The 15,249-nt window shown below is 48.4% G+C and overlaps 2 protein-coding genes across 3 annotated transcripts in view; both read left to right on the plus strand.

Annotated features, from left to right (window-relative positions):
* Window positions 1-7,426, plus strand: part of LOC135401686 (delta-like protein B) — a 125,198-nt gene extending 117,772 nt beyond the window's left edge. For both annotated transcript variants that reach the window (XM_064634205.1, XM_064634206.1), the window contains 5 exons: window positions 527-790; window positions 2,383-2,443; window positions 3,580-4,112; window positions 4,830-5,793; window positions 6,342-7,426. In XM_064634205.1, the coding sequence (XP_064490275.1) occupies window positions 527-790; window positions 2,383-2,443; window positions 3,580-4,112; window positions 4,830-5,793; window positions 6,342-6,471 (1,952 nt within the window). In that variant the 3' untranslated portion in view covers window positions 6,472-7,426. The remainder of the gene's footprint in view (window positions 1-526; window positions 791-2,382; window positions 2,444-3,579; window positions 4,113-4,829; window positions 5,794-6,341) is intronic.
* Window positions 7,427-9,093: 1,667 nt separating this feature from the next.
* Window positions 9,094-15,249, plus strand: part of LOC135401687 (glutathione-specific gamma-glutamylcyclotransferase 1-like) — a 118,398-nt gene continuing 112,242 nt past the window's right edge. The window contains exon 1 of the mRNA XM_064634208.1: window positions 9,094-9,515. Within this exon, the coding sequence (XP_064490278.1) occupies window positions 9,489-9,515 (27 nt within the window). The 5' untranslated portion in view covers window positions 9,094-9,488. The remainder of the gene's footprint in view (window positions 9,516-15,249) is intronic.

Raw genomic sequence — 15,249 nt, forward strand, 5'->3', positions numbered from 1 at the left:
TTTTTTCTCTGAAACTCTCGGCTGGCGTGAACCATTAGTCTGTACCTCTCTCTCTGTATCTGCCACATTTTCGCCGTCAGGTGGATACTGTTGCAGCAGCAGCGAACTCGCGGGTACGTAGGCCCGATAATGTACGACGCTACCGGGACATTTTGTTTTTTCTGGTGTGCATGACCCCTGCTGGTGGTCTGAAATGCTCGTTTTGAGATACTACGTACCAGCCGTCGTGTGCGCAATGTTCTCGGTGGATCCTTACTTCGTAGATTCGGTAGTCTTCTCGCTATACGATCAACAACAACAATAACTTTATTTTGAGATGGAGATATGGATTGTTATACGATCAAATTACAATCGTAGTTATTAAATCACTAAATGTAAATATAAAATGAAAAAAAAAAGCGTCCATTCTTCAATCAAAGTACGTATATGTGTGCACAGTGTCGATCAATCCATCTGTGTTTTTACTCTCCGGACGTTCGTAACATTTTTTTGTTTTTTTTAAACATACATATTTGTTCTTCCGCAGGTCCCCGACATCGAGCGCTGATCCTGCGCGTGGCGACGCAGCGCTGGCTGAAAGTCGCGGAGTCGTGGACGGAGGACGAGGTCCGAGGGGACCACGGGGCGTCCCTGTCCTTCGGTTTCCGCGTCCTCTGTCAGGAACACTACTACGGCTCCGACTGCGCCAAGATCTGCAGACCGCGAGACGACAAGTTCGGCCACTACACCTGCAGCGCCCAGGGAGACCTCGTCTGCCTGAACGGGTGGAAAGGGGAATACTGCGCCAAAGGTAACTGTCACGATTTTTATTTTTATTTTTTTATTATTTAGTTTTACAGTTTATATTAGGCATACTTCGGGGCTCGCTGGCTCAGTCACGCTTTCCACGTCGTAAATTGGGTCGCGTTCATTGGCCACCGACATTTCCTGAGAACTTGGGAATGTTTATGGGGGCCCATCGTCGAGAAAGAAGCTCCATTTAAAGGGATCCAGAAAGTGCGTGTTGTGCGTGTGAACCGAGGGGGGGACTAAAAGCGCAACGGAGCCTGCGCCACCCTGATTACCGGACATCCTGCCGTCGTGAGAAAAAGACGGGCTAGATGTCTCCCCCCCTCGAAACAGCCTTTTGTTTTTATTGCAACCAAAGAAAGAAAGAAAGTCTGTCTTGTCTCCCGTTCCAAGTTCGCAGATGACATTTTGTACGAGTGGAGGCAGCGCGCCAAGGGGCAGCGTAACAAGTGCACCTTCTTATGATTCCATCGTGTTGTCCGCCGGAAATCGGTTCGGGAGCGTGCGAGGGAGGGGGGGGGGTGCCCTCCACCCCCCCTTTCAGCGTTGGAATAGCCGCCCCCATTGTTCCGTGGGAAACGCTTGCGAGATCTGGGCGGGTCTCCCCTCGTTCAAAAAAAAAAAAAAAAAAGAGATCGCTCCTTGTTTCATGCGATGCGAAAGTCAGGTCGCCGGATCACTTCTTGCACGGAGCCTGTTTGTTCCTGTTGTCTATACTCCGGTAGCGTGTATGGTTACCTTTGTCTGCGCGCTGTATCGACGATAACGCCATCTACGAAGACGTTGGCTTTGTCACCCGGTGTTGAGGGTGGCCTTCGGTGCTGTTGGCTTCAGAGTTAGCAGCGTGCGAAATTCCCTGTTCAGCGGCGGGTGTAATTTAAGTTCACATTTTTCTTCGAAGTGCATCACCTTTTCAAAGAGGAATGTACCGCGTAAAACGCCCCTCGTGCCCTCAAGCGCGCGCTCGCGCGCGTACTAATGAACACGTGATGGGACGAGGTCTTGTCCGCGCGTCCGGAAGCAAAAAAAAAAAGGCCCATTTTAAGTCCCCTCCTTTGATTTACGACTGGCTATTAGTAAGAGTAGCAGCTTCGAAAGAAATGGCCAGAAGTTCCCCCCTCTGCTTTTTGTTGTAAAATGGAGAGAAAGTGAGCAGCGTCGTGGGTCTGGCAAGGTCGTTTCAGTAGCACCACTTTCTGAGGTCCCCTGGAGGCTTCTTCTGGAAGCTAATCGCGCTTCGTGTCGTTCGCCGCGGGGGGAGAACCTTTATTCGCGGTTTTGTTTATAGCTTCTGCAAAAAAAGGGGGGGGGGGGCAGGTCATTATGGGAGTCTTCGTAGAAGTTGTTATTATTGCTCCTGGGAGCAGAGGGAGCTTCATTAGGGAGCTGTAAACACCGTCTTCCGGTGGCGTTTACGTGGCCCGGAGTATAGTTCCGAGTACGCGCGCGCGTTTTTGTCGCCGCCATGGCGCGCGGACGTCATGATCTCTGGTGCTTCGAGTGACATTGTTCAGCCTTCCTTAAAAGTTGTGCGCACTAATGAAGGTGTCAGTGCCCGTAATTGACGTGTCGGGTTTTTTTTTTCCTTTCCAGCGATCTGCCTGCCTGGCTGCAAGGAACCTCAGGGTGACTGCGATAGACCCAACGAGTGCAAGTGAGTCATCATTACCTTCTATGGGGTGCCTCCCTGTTGTTTTTTTTTGTTTTTTTTTCTCTCCTTCTCCCTCTCTTTGCGCATCTTTCGCCATGCGTGACCGAGGTGTCACTTGGGCGCTCGCCTAACTTAGTGGGTGGTGACGAAAAAAAAAAAAAAACAAAAAAAAAAGGATATAACTTCTCGCGACATTCCCGCGCTGTTTCCGTGAAGTCGTGTCTCACAGGATGAGGAGTTGCCGCGAATTTTGTCTTCGCGGTGACTTCTTTTATTATTAATTTTTCTCTGACTTGGCAGCCAAAAGCGGAGACGCGATGTCGCAATTGAGATAAATGCGCGCTTAAGAAGCCTGGCTGTTGCGAGCAGGTGCCACTTTGCGTTACAAAGTGGAAGCTGGTTCTCTCGCATCGGTTGTCACCGTCGGGTGGCGTTTTGAAGGTGCGAGGCTATTGCCACTAAAGTGGGGTCCCCGTGGGCGTTGCCGGAAGATGATGATGATGTCATCTCCGGTAGTCACGTGGTACATATAGTCTTTCTGCACATTGGCAGGGAAGACACAATAATCATCTTCCGTTACGGAATTCCGCCTGATAAGCATTGCGCAGCAGAGATATATATCGGATTAGAGCCGGCTAAAGCCGAGCGTTTTGAGCCTGAAGGCAACAGCGCTCACGAGTGACCAAAGCGAGCGCAAGGTTATCGTGCGACGAGAGCATCGGCCGCGAACCAAATCAATCGGCGTTCTTTTTTTTTTTTTTTTTTTTTTGCGGTCTGCCGTGGCAGACGCTCTCATAGAAGCAGTGAAGGTAGTCTGGTCTGGTCTGGTCGCTCTTGAGGACGTTGGTCAAGTTCCGGAATGAATCGTGTTCGAGATTAGCCATTCCGTCGACGTGCTGGGAGAGGTCGTGGGAAGGAATATATTGGCCGGGGCTCCTTGCGTGCGTTTTAGCCGCGTGCGACTTGTTCGACGTCGTGGAGCAGCAGCGCGTGCACGTGCTAGGAATACGAAGGGCCGCGCGAGATGGGGGATAATAAATAAAGCGCCTATGCGGAAGAAGGTGTCGTCGTCGTCATTTGTGGTTCCTGAACAGTTGCAGGAATGCGTCTAGAACGAGGTCGTTTACTTGTGCTTACAGTTGCCGCATCGGCTGGGAAGGCAAGTACTGCGACCAGTGCACCCGGTACCCCGGTTGCCTGCACGGCACCTGCTCGCAGCCGTGGCAGTGCAACTGCGACGAGGGATGGGGAGGTCTCTTCTGCAACCAGGACCTCAACTACTGCACCAACCACAAGCCCTGCCGCAACGGAGGCACCTGCACCAACACGGGCCAGGGCTCTTACACCTGCACCTGCCCGCAAGGCTTCGCCGGCAATAACTGCGAACTGCGCGAGGAGCCGTGCGCTGGGAACCCGTGCCAGAACGGGGGAACCTGCGCGCCGTTGGCCTCCGACGAAGAAGGCTTCGCCTGTCACTGCAAGTCTGGCTTCGTCGGCCAACGTTGCGAATCCGAGGCTAGTCCCTGTCTAGGCAGGCCCTGCGCCAACGGCGGCACCTGCGTTGACGCTCCTCAAACGAACCAAGGTTATCGGTGCCTGTGCCACGGCGCCTTCGAAGGGGAGACCTGTCTGCTGCAGAAGGATCCGTGCGAGCCGTCACCCTGCGCGAACGGTAAGTTCTTGCCCTTTTGCAAAGAGTCGCCGTTTTTTTTTTTACCCGTTTTATACGTGACTGTTCATTAATCGTTAACCGCATCTCCGCGCACTTAATTTGCTAAACGCCATCGTGTAATTAACGCGTTCGCAAATATTCCGACTAAGCGGCAGAATTACGGCTTCCACATTACCCCCCCCATTACACCCGTAGCAATCTTGTCCGTCGTCTTTTTCGATCATTTTTTATAAATCGGGCGACGTCCCCGTCACTCATGTAATAGGTGCTCCCGTTTGCGGGCCCGCTTGGGGAACCCAGAAGGACGCCTTCGGCGAGGCATTTCTCACTCTTGCGCGCACAACGAGGGGCTTTAATCGAGGTCTTCTGTCTTGTTTGTCTTAACGCGGGATGGATCAGCTGACTCTCTGGGAATCGTAAATAATTGAGAGAGAGGGCGACGAATCTTAATTGCGTGGGAACGCAAACTCGTTTTCTGTCGCGGATGCCTGCGTAGGCCAGCCGAGCGATGGTAATCGGCTGCGAGGTCCACTGGTGTGGAGCTAATGTTCGTCGATCTTGGTCTTGACCTTCTGGGTAGTTTTTTTTTTGTTTTTTTTTTTTCGGGACGTCGCGCCAGTAACGGCGCGACTGTTCGCAAGCGCTCGTTATCGGCGATGCGGGCTTGTGAGGAGAACGGTCCAACGTGTCTGACGGGGGATTTGTTGTTCTTTCCAGGTGGCAGTTGCGTGCACGGGGCCGGTGACCCCGGGGGCTACCGCTGCGTTTGTCCCTTGGGCTTCAGTGGGGCCCACTGTCAAGAAAACATCGACGACTGCGTCGGCGATCCCTGCGTCAACGGCGGCACATGCGTCGACGGCGTCAACGACTTCCGTTGCCACTGCGTGCCTGGATTCGTGGGCCCCCAGTGCCAGATCAACGTCGACGACTGCCTCACGTTCCCCTGCGCGAACGGCGGAACTTGCAGCGACCTGGTCAACGACTACAAGTGCACGTGTCAGCCCGGTTTCACCGGCAAAGACTGCTCGGTGAACGTCAACGACTGCGTCTCCAGTCCGTGCCTCAACGGTGGAACGTGCTTCGACAGGGTGGCCGGGTTCCACTGCGAGTGTCCCCCGGACTTCACTGGCCGCCGCTGCGAACAGAGGCCCTCGTTGGCCCCTCGGGTGGCCATGAGGGGTTCGGCGGGGGCCCACGAGGCCCCAAAGTCCTCGCTGGAGGAAGACGAGAGACTGTCCAGCACGCAGGTGGCCCTCATCGCCACGCTTTCCGCCCTGGTGCCCGTGCTGGCGCTGACAGCGGTGCTCCTCATCGTGTGCCACAGGAGGAGGTGGCGCGAAAAGAGGGACGCCGAGGCGGTGCAGCGCCAAAATGAACACAACGCGGTGCACAGCATGAACAATAAGCTGGCGGACAGCCAGATAGTGAATGACTTGGAGAAGCCCCTCCAGAAGCGGGTCAACAACGTGGAGGGCAGTGATGTGAAAGGGGGCACGTTGCCCCTGGGCAAGGCCCCCAGCAGCAAGGTGCTCAATGTGGACTGCGCGACGGCGCGCAGCAGTAAACTGTTGGACGAGAGTGAGTGTGTGTACGCGAGCACACGGACGTTGAATCGGCTGCAGGGCAGCTGTGTGGGGGGAGGTGCCATAGCCAAGGTTGGAGCGGCGTCCTCCTCTAAAAGGTGCGTGCTTCCTCATTACGGCCTCCAGTAGGCTCCCATTCTATGTGGAGACTACAAAAAAAAATGTGTTCTGTTCCTGGTACCACTGTCATAGCCTAGGGGGACTACTTAGTCTTATTAAGCCATATAAGGATGTAGTAGTGGATGAGGCATTTAGACTGCAGAAGGACAAACACAACACGAGCCTCACAAATGCCATCATCATCTTCTTCTGCAATCACTCAGTTGACTTAGGCCACTTCCAACTTATGTCGCGCGTCCTCAACCGCGTGTGGCCATGTGCTACACTGCACGTTGCACGCAAGATACTTGCAAGATCAGTGAGGCTGTGGATGGGGAAAGGGTCCTCGAGGAGCAATTTTTTGGGTTGAACTCTCGCTAAAATGATGCAGAAAAAGTTTGTCCAGATATAAGTAACTTGTATTTTACAAAACACTTTGAGCATCACCCTGACAAAGATTGTAGGAGTTGAGGAGTAGTGCCGTGTAAGTGGTCGTCGACTGACCGTCTGTTCATTTTTTTTCTTTCTCTCTCTCTTTTTCCTACAGCTGTGATTCCAGTCTGAGCGAGGAAGGCTCGTCACCAAAGTTGTGCCAGCCGCCGCAGCCAAGCAGTAGCGGCGTCTACGTCATTGAGGACCACTACAAAGACGAGAGCCTCCTCGCCACCGAAGTCTAGGATAGTCACCACCACCACCACCACACACATATCATCCACCGTTGCGCGTCCTCATCATCACCCCGTTGTCAACCCAAAGAGCTTTGTTTCTTTCGTTTCTCCGTGTCTCTCCCGTCCTAACTTATTTGTGAGAAGAAAGAAAGAGACGTCATTTTTTTTCTTTTTTTTAAAAAAAAGCACGTGCCAGGGGGATGGGCCCCTCCGCCTACCCCTCGAGAGCGTACCTGCCTTGCGTTGTGTCGAGAACTTCTTTGTGAGAAGTGCAGTCTTTGCATTTTTTTTTTTTTTTAAATCGTTGCATGTCTCCAGGGCCTCTCTCCAAGTGCTTGCTCCTACTAGGAAAGAAGAAAAAGTTGCAAGGAAAAAACGGCTAGCAAACTATGTACATAGACAGCGTTCACTTGTACAGAGCAATCTATGGAAAATATTATTATTATTATTATTATTAATTATTATTATTATTATGAAGAGAGGTAGGAGAGAGGCGCAGACTACTCCCAGTGCAAGTCAGACACTGTAATTTATTCCTGTCCCCCTTCTTTCTGCGAAGGGAGTGTTGAGTCGTAGCCAGGCCAGTGTTGCCGTCGAGAGAGAGAGATTTTTAAAAAAAGATTTCTTTTTTTTTTCCTTTTATGTTTGGCTTGGAGCGAGCCAGGTTGTACCAAAAAAAAAAAGTACATTGTTCACATTGTGTATCACATGCATCAGTCATTTCATGCTGTTTTTAAGAGACTTCAAAACAAACTTTGTTTGAGGAAGAAGAAAAAGGACATTTTTTTTCCAGTCCAAAAATGTTTCCTTTTGTGTTGTACAGTTCGACTATAATTTAAGAAGATCAATTTTTTTACCTGTAAATAGTGTATATTTATGAATCACTAGGAAGAGACTACTTGACTGTAAATAACAGCAAAGAAAAGAAATGCGTTCAATAAATGAAGAGACTGTTATTTTTGCACTGGAACTTTGACTGTTTGATTCTCTGCACGCACATTTTGGCAAAGCTTTGAAGAGCCTTTTCTTTAAGAGTCGAGCAACAGTGGGACAAAAGGGGATCGGATGGTGAATGGTATACGTAGTGGCCACAGGCCCCACTTTGGGAGAGGGGTGGGGGGGACACTTTTTAGCTTAGGGGAAACCGTTCGGAAGAGGAAAAAATCTGCAAATCAACGATGAAAGATGAAAGTCACTGAAAAGGTTAGCTAGCTGTAGGGATCGAACCCACATCTTCTGGATTGCCTTTTCAGTGACTTTCATCTTTCATCGTTGATTTCTTGGGCAATTTGAGGCTTTGTTTGTGTCTGTCCCTTCTATGTTGTTCCAGCCTCAGAACATCAGTTTATCTCCTGCAAATCAGTTCGCAATTTTCTACAAAATTCTCGCATGTTTGGACAATTGAGAACTTTGGGCATTTGGGGGCAGATGCCCAAGTCGATCACTAGGTGATACCACAAAAGAGACGCGGAACGTTTCGTTAGATTGCCCGCTATCTCAGAATAGTAAACTATCCTAGGAAATAAGCTCGCTCAAACCACGGCTATACTGCAAAGCGAAAGCTACCATTACGCACCATGCTACAGCTGCTACCATTTGTAGCCCCTGTGTCACGACACAATGCTTTCCTCTTGGAGACGACGAACTCAAAAACACGAGCCAGTTTCTCATCCATTAGCCGTGTGAAGTTTGCTTCGCAGCGGAATAGTTTAAAGGGACGCGCGTGTGAGAAGCATGCTCCGAAGGAAGGAAGGAAGGAGCAATGCTCTTTGCTTGACGAGGAAATGTTGACGCAGGCGCCCGGAACGCCTGTCACGCACGAATATCATAAAGTGCCGCTAAACTTCCTCCGAAGAGGAAGATGTGTTCCGGTTGTGCAGCCTGCTGAGGTTTGCATTTGAGCGCAACTTAGCTACCATTTCCATCGCGGACGTGCCTAACGATGCAGGTGCAGCCGGCGACTTTTTTCTTTTTTCTTTTTTTTTTTTTTTTTTTTAAGGTCGTGAGCTTGAAATGCGTTTGGGGTAGGGACGCACGTGATGGTCTTGGCGAGTTTGCAGATTGTATACGTCCGCGTACTTTTTGGCGCGATAAACTTGAGGTGCTGAACATGTATGAGCTGAGCAATAGATATCGCGTAGAAGAATAAAATTGAGCAGGTGAAAAAGTGATCACGATCATTCGTGGCTTCACACCGAGAGACAACTTTGACTCACGAGCCACATGAACGGTGAGGCTGTAAGTTTGTTCAGTGTGGAGATAATTTGATGCGTCGTGACAAATAATCCGAACGCGTCTCTATTGGACAACGGAGAGCACCGTGCGCAACGCTGGCCAGTCAGCGAACATAAACCCTCCCAGGTCTCGAATCCTAACACAAATTGAACCAGTAGCTTGGGTCGCTGCTTGGTGTAAAGATGGTGGTCATCCATTCCCCTCATCAGTGAGCCATCCAAGCTCTGTAATGATGACTGGGCAGTCGTTTCGTCTGTACTGCTTCCAAAGCGGCGAAAGATAATAATACAGGGACGCTGCGATAAGCTTATCTTTTCCGCTTTGCACGTACGAAATGTGCTGAAACGCACGTTTACGAGTAAAGCGCATTCAAATGTTTTCATTTCTTCCCACGTATGTGGTATGGGCCACTGCGCGCGGGTCCCCTTCTTGTTCCGTTGCCTATCTTGTCCGTCTTCGAGCCTTCTTCACTGAGCCAGAGTGAAACGAAATGTCAACGGTCCATGACCTGCGCGAAGACTTGGTCCCCAAGAAGCAAAGAGTGCGTTCCAGCGCGTCCAACTGGACCTGTATTCGCATGCGCACAGTTTCTTGTGACCGACGACCGCTTCAAATCGTACTTCGTCCTTATATAGTGCGTGACTCTTGTACTGCAGAAGTCGATCGAATCGAGCAGCAACGTCTCGAGCGACCTTTCCTTTTCATGGACCTGTGGCACGGTAGCCCAGGCACGCAAACAACCACGGAGGGACCATCTGTCATCGAAATTTTGTGGGTGGACCGAGCTCGCGATGAAGAATGGCGCTGTGTGCACAAAGGTAAGACACGCATGGCTGGAGCGTAATTTGTATTCACGGCTGCTTTGTTGGCGTTTATTCACCACCATAGTTTTATTGCGTCGATTTGCATGCGGAGCTTTTTATAGTCTCTCGGCTAATGGTGGCGGCGTCTTCCGATATAACAGCACTATACCGGCCTGGGTTACTCCGCCCGGAAAAACACAGCATGGGATGCGGCTTTTGTGACCGCCCTGCGTGTCTTCTTCTTCTGTGGGCAGACATCACCTCGCGTCCTCAGATATATCAAGTGCAACAGGGTTCACGTGGCCTTGGTTTCGATAAGCTCAAACACTGATAGCAGGTACGGCAATGGTAGGGGGACGACCCTTTTAGTTCGTAAGCGGTATCTGTTCATGACGATATCGGAATATTTTCGTATAATAAGCTTCAAGAACGAAACGGAAGATGTCAGAGAGCTGACACGGACATGACAACGACGACATTTCTTGAAATTGTGAGGACAAGCGCCGAGTATTTGTGTCTTTTAGCTCCAGAAGTGTCTCCTTTGGCAGAAAACAGAAAACCCGCTCTGAGTATACAGTGTAACGCGAGCCAAGATTTTACAATCAAAGACAACACTCTCCGTCAATGGAACCAATCCATTATTGTTACCAATCGTGCATGTATCGCAGTTGCCAGTATTTTCCGCAATGCCTCACTAATTAATCTGATAAGATTAGATTATAGATCAGAACGTTTGTTTCTGTCATCGATCCTCAGTGGAAGCCAACCATGGAGTTGGAATAGCTGACAAACTATAGCTCGCGTGGCGTAGTGGTTAGGATGATGGTTTTCAAAAATGGTTTGATGCTAAAAAAAAAAGTTTGACAAACCTTCTTCTGTTCCTTTCGGATTCACGCACACTGCGGTTCTCCGACCATCCGCTTGAACTGCACTCTAAGAAAAAAAGGAGTAAAACGGGGAGTAATTTCAGCTTCTACTCCCCTAGTCTGCAATTACTCCCCATTTTAGTCCCCTAACCCAACATTTAGTCCCGACATTTACTCCCCAGGACTGCAAATTGTCACTAAACTTCGCGAATGGTCTCCTGAATGCAACAGTCTACGTAAATATGTGTCCTTGGTCAATTTGAACGACATAAGGCTGTATAACTCAGACAACGTAGCAATTTTCCAGCCACACAGAGTAAGAAACAGTTAGCGTATCTTGCTTCGCAAATTGTGCCCTATTATGGCGCAAGATTTTATATCACTCGATATGTCACGGTTGACGGTTTGCTTCAAAGTATTTTCATGCGTGCGCACCAATTATGTACCTGGGACTCTTACAACAGCGCGTGAAATGCGGTCTTCACTCTGTGACATTCATTTACTCCCGTGCATTTACTCCCGAAAGGGACTATTTTTTGTGGCAATGCAATTACTCCCCAAAAGGAGTAAAAGTACTCCTTTTTTTTCTTAGAGTGTGGGGGAAAAATATTTTGCGCCGGTTCTAGATTTGCACGAGACTCGTCCGTTCGTGATGAAGGCGGAACCATTGAGCGCTGGATCGGGTCATCGTTTTAGCCGCGGACGCTGAAACAGCCCGTCCAGTCTTGTGGGTGCATTTCCGGCGCAGACGAGACAGCTCTGCTGAAGGCAGGAGTTCATAAATCGCGGAGAAACTTGCTCACCATGTCTCATCGTAGACGGTGCCCTTGAATGCGTGACACCGTGAGTCTGCATGCTCGTCACTCTTGCCTGCGGTTACGCGAGCGACAGGTTTAGGTGGTAACTGAGGCAACGTGGGTGATGCGACGCTACAAGGCCTTAGAACGCGCCAAGGGGAGAAGAAGCCGACTTTGTATATCTGGCGAAAACGTTGTCGTCAAGTGAGTGAGTCGCACTGCACAGGCAACCGAAATGTTATAACATCTGGCAAGACGCTATGAAACGAGATGTACGTATTTATCGTTTTAATACTCGGTATAATTTTGTATTTCGCGTCGTTGTTGTTGCCTGCGTTGAACGCTTTCGTGGCTGCTGCTGCTGCTGCTCCATCAGGTCGTAATCACGCGAGATGCTCTCACAAAAGCCGTAAACGCGCTATCCCGAAAAATAGCGTACGCTCGCAAGGCGTTCTTATGTGATCTACCGCTGCGCATGAGCTTTGGTGACAAGCTAGCTCATATAGCGTATACACGAGGCAATGGCATATACAGTCAAACTCCTTTACAACGAAGCTCAGGGGACAGCAAAAAAAAAAAAAAAAATCGCAGTAAAGGAATTTTCGTTAAAAAGGATGTCCATTATTGGTCCTATAGGCTCCAGCGGGACCGCAAAAAAAAAAAAAAAATTGCTGTAGTGGTATTTTCGTTAAAAAGGTGTTCGCTATATAGGAGTTTGACTGTACGATCCACTACAACTCTATCTAGTGTGCTGAGAATGGGGCGAAAACACTGAACATAATGCTGAGCAAAACAGGGCTTTTTTGCTGGTTGGATCGAATTATGGAACTTTACATGTGAATGAGCCCTCGCACGCCGTTCTGACTGACAGCGTTTCTGATGGTCACGTGACACTCCTACGCAAAACACCCATCTTTCCGTTGCGTCGTAGTGGGTGTCATCACCGGTGTATTTGTTGTTGTTCCTTGTAGGCGCCTGGTAGGGCACGGTCCAGTTACTGTGACTTCACGCCGGCTAGATGCTGAATTTAGCGGCAGTTTCTATGGCCATGTTCACATATTTTCCAAAGCGCGCGCGCACACACACACAAAAAGAAAAGTGTTTATGGACCATAAGGGAAGGTATATAGTGTACGCAAACTATGTACTGTAACACACCGAAGACACACTCTTCATGTCTTCAGCAGCGCAGGATAAACGTAATCACATTTAGTAATCATAACGGCTTTGTTTCGGATTAAATCGATTCAAAATAGCGTGTACATGCACGCAGACGACGCTAACACGATTACGCCTTCTGCTAGCAAATGTCCAGCGGCTTTGTCAAATGGCTCGTCTTGATGCCCGTATGGAGCCAAAGCCTCTTATTGGACAACGTGCCCTGATCCCATTATACGATAAGCCGGTGTGCAGGTCGATTGATTTCTTTCCTTGATGGATTAGGATGGATGGCGGTGTCAATATTTGCACCCCCTGTTGGGCTTGCATCGGTCTTCGTAATCTGGCTTTGTTGGAATGAGCTCCGTGTATGATGAACTCGAAGCGTTTTGCTCACTCATTTTGGCTGATCTAATAGGAATCGGGCTGGCTCTATGTATAGGTAATCAGTGGTGGTGGTTGTAAGACAGTGCTGGAAATAGATTTTCATTGTTCCTGCCGGCGTATATAGGGGTCGGGGCTTTCTTATTAAGGGACAGATGGATAACTGATGGGGCTGAATATAGTAGCAACGAGACGTCTTTAGCTATGTGAGTTCGCCTAAACTCAGTTTATCCCGCGTGAACAAGTAAAATACTACTGACGCGGTTTTTGTTACAGTATTTGTTCGCGGTTTTCGTTCACTTTTAACGCCTTCCTTATACACGACAGATGGAATGTGAAAAGTGTGAAAATGGGTACGCATATGAACTTCTTTGGAATGGGGTGGGGTCCTGCACTCAACGCAGGGAAACATCCCACATCATCATCATCCATTCATCTATGTTGTTGTTGTTGTTGTTGGGAAAAAATGAAGGTAGCGGAGTGTCGGTTCATGTACCTTGTTTCAGTATTACGCATGATTTGTATAATTGAACTTTAGTGTAACAGGCGTTCTAATAGAAAGCAATAATTGCACCTATGTTGTTTCCTTGTTGCTTGCGGTGAGTCACCTCATGCCATCGTCGTTCATGTAGTTTTTGTTCTTGTTGTTCCTTGTTGTTGAAAGAAACGAGAAAGAATTTGGAACAAATATACTGACAAAATGCAGAAACATTGATCAATACGCAGTGGAAGGTGTGCCATAGTCGCTCATGCACTGTCATTTTGCATATTGGGCAAATAGTATCGATGAAGGGACCACGATCTTCGGATAAAATTAATGGCGTAAACGAATAAAAAGCGCGGACACCAAGATCCGCACAATCAGAGCCGCGTCTTTTTTTTTGTTTTTTTGTTTTTCATTAGTACGGGCTAGAAAGGAGAAGTGAAACATGGGTCTTTGAATCCTATTGCTGGACTTTCGAGTGTTGGCCCCGCAGCGATGTCAAATGAGCCAATATTGTAAGAAACACACGTCGAGTGGTCTTACGGGATTGTTGAGTAGTACTTCCGTTTATACTCCACTCCAGAGTAAAACTGAGCTACGGAAGTGTTGAGTACCGGAGGTGCAAGACGACGACAGAAACTCCGATGCAGGGAGGCCTGAACTTCAGTATACATGCTGGGGATCTCCCTGAGGGGTCATAATTAAGACCACAATTGGTCTAAATTCCCCGCGCAAAAACTCTACAGAAAATGTATGATCGGCGTTGAGTTCTAATTAATCACCTATAAAACGGTCTACGAAGCAACCTAAATTTAAAAAAAAAGATTAATAACCTCGCAGATGTCATTACCGAACACGTATTCAAACCGTTGCTCTTTTAACGATTTCAATGAAGGACCGAAAGTGACCTTCTTTCTGCAGCGCCATCATGGAACTCTGCAGACCACGTGACCACCATTGCACGCGCCACGTGGCGCGTTTGCCACCTGGCCCCCCTTTCCTTTCATGCGGTGATTTCGGAAAGCGATCTCCGAATCACGGTCCAGCGGTGATCCGCCTCGTTAAAACTCCTCCGTGTAAGACTCTGGAGCTTAATTTCTCTTCTGGGAGCCTCACTGGCCGTCTGTCGACTCTCTTTTTATTTTTCAGTTTACTTTCTTCTACAGGCATACGGTGGAAGTGCTTTTCTGTCGCGTGGAACTGTTTTCCGTGTTATTCGCGTTCATATGGCACACGACCGACGTTAATTAGTGGAGATCTGTAGTATGCTCATAGCTAATTACGTTGATGAACCGAATTAACAACGTGCAAACGGTGGGTTGATTCATCTGCTGAGAACTGAAATGACTATAGACCTGTAGGAGACAGACATGTACAACGTACTGCGCAAAAGTGTTGAAAATAGAGTACAAAATACTCTAAGAAGTATTTAGGATACTTTTTAAAGTACTCTACTTTAGTAAGTACTTAAAGGTACGTCGTAAAGTAAAGTAAGATACTTTTTAAAGTACTACTTTAGTATTAGCAGTAAGTGACACACGTATTCTGAACGTGGCCGTACAAATGAAAGGAATAAACTTCAACCGCTACACTTAAGGATATCTTTCATTAGCAAGGACTTAGTGGCAAGTAATGTTTGGTGAACCTAGGTGAACTCATGTAAACTTTGGTGATATGTTCTGAACCGAAACTTCACTTCATACTTGTCGCAAAGAGTATTGAGTAGAGTGCCAAATTACCGGAAAAGGTATTCTTAAAATATACTGCATTTTGACCACGTACTCAAGATACGTACAAGTCTAGGACCAACTTCGGAGGAGTAAAACTGAACAGGACCTCCGACATCTTTCGTAAATTTATGTTCCTGCCAATCATTTCTGGAGGCAGTTCGACCCATAGAAACGCGGAAAAACTTTACTGAAAATAGAACTAAAACAGCTGCATATTTGAACATTCTGCCGATACACGTTTTAATACATGGTAACTTATTTTTTACCATTTTTTTAATCCTGATCTTCGAGCGGTCGGGTGCCATGCAACATCTTCCTTCACAACAACTGT

This window comes from Ornithodoros turicata, chromosome 7 (assembly GCF_037126465.1).
Source record: "Ornithodoros turicata isolate Travis chromosome 7, ASM3712646v1, whole genome shotgun sequence".
NCBI classification, from domain to species: Eukaryota; Metazoa; Arthropoda; class Arachnida; order Ixodida; family Argasidae; genus Ornithodoros; species Ornithodoros turicata.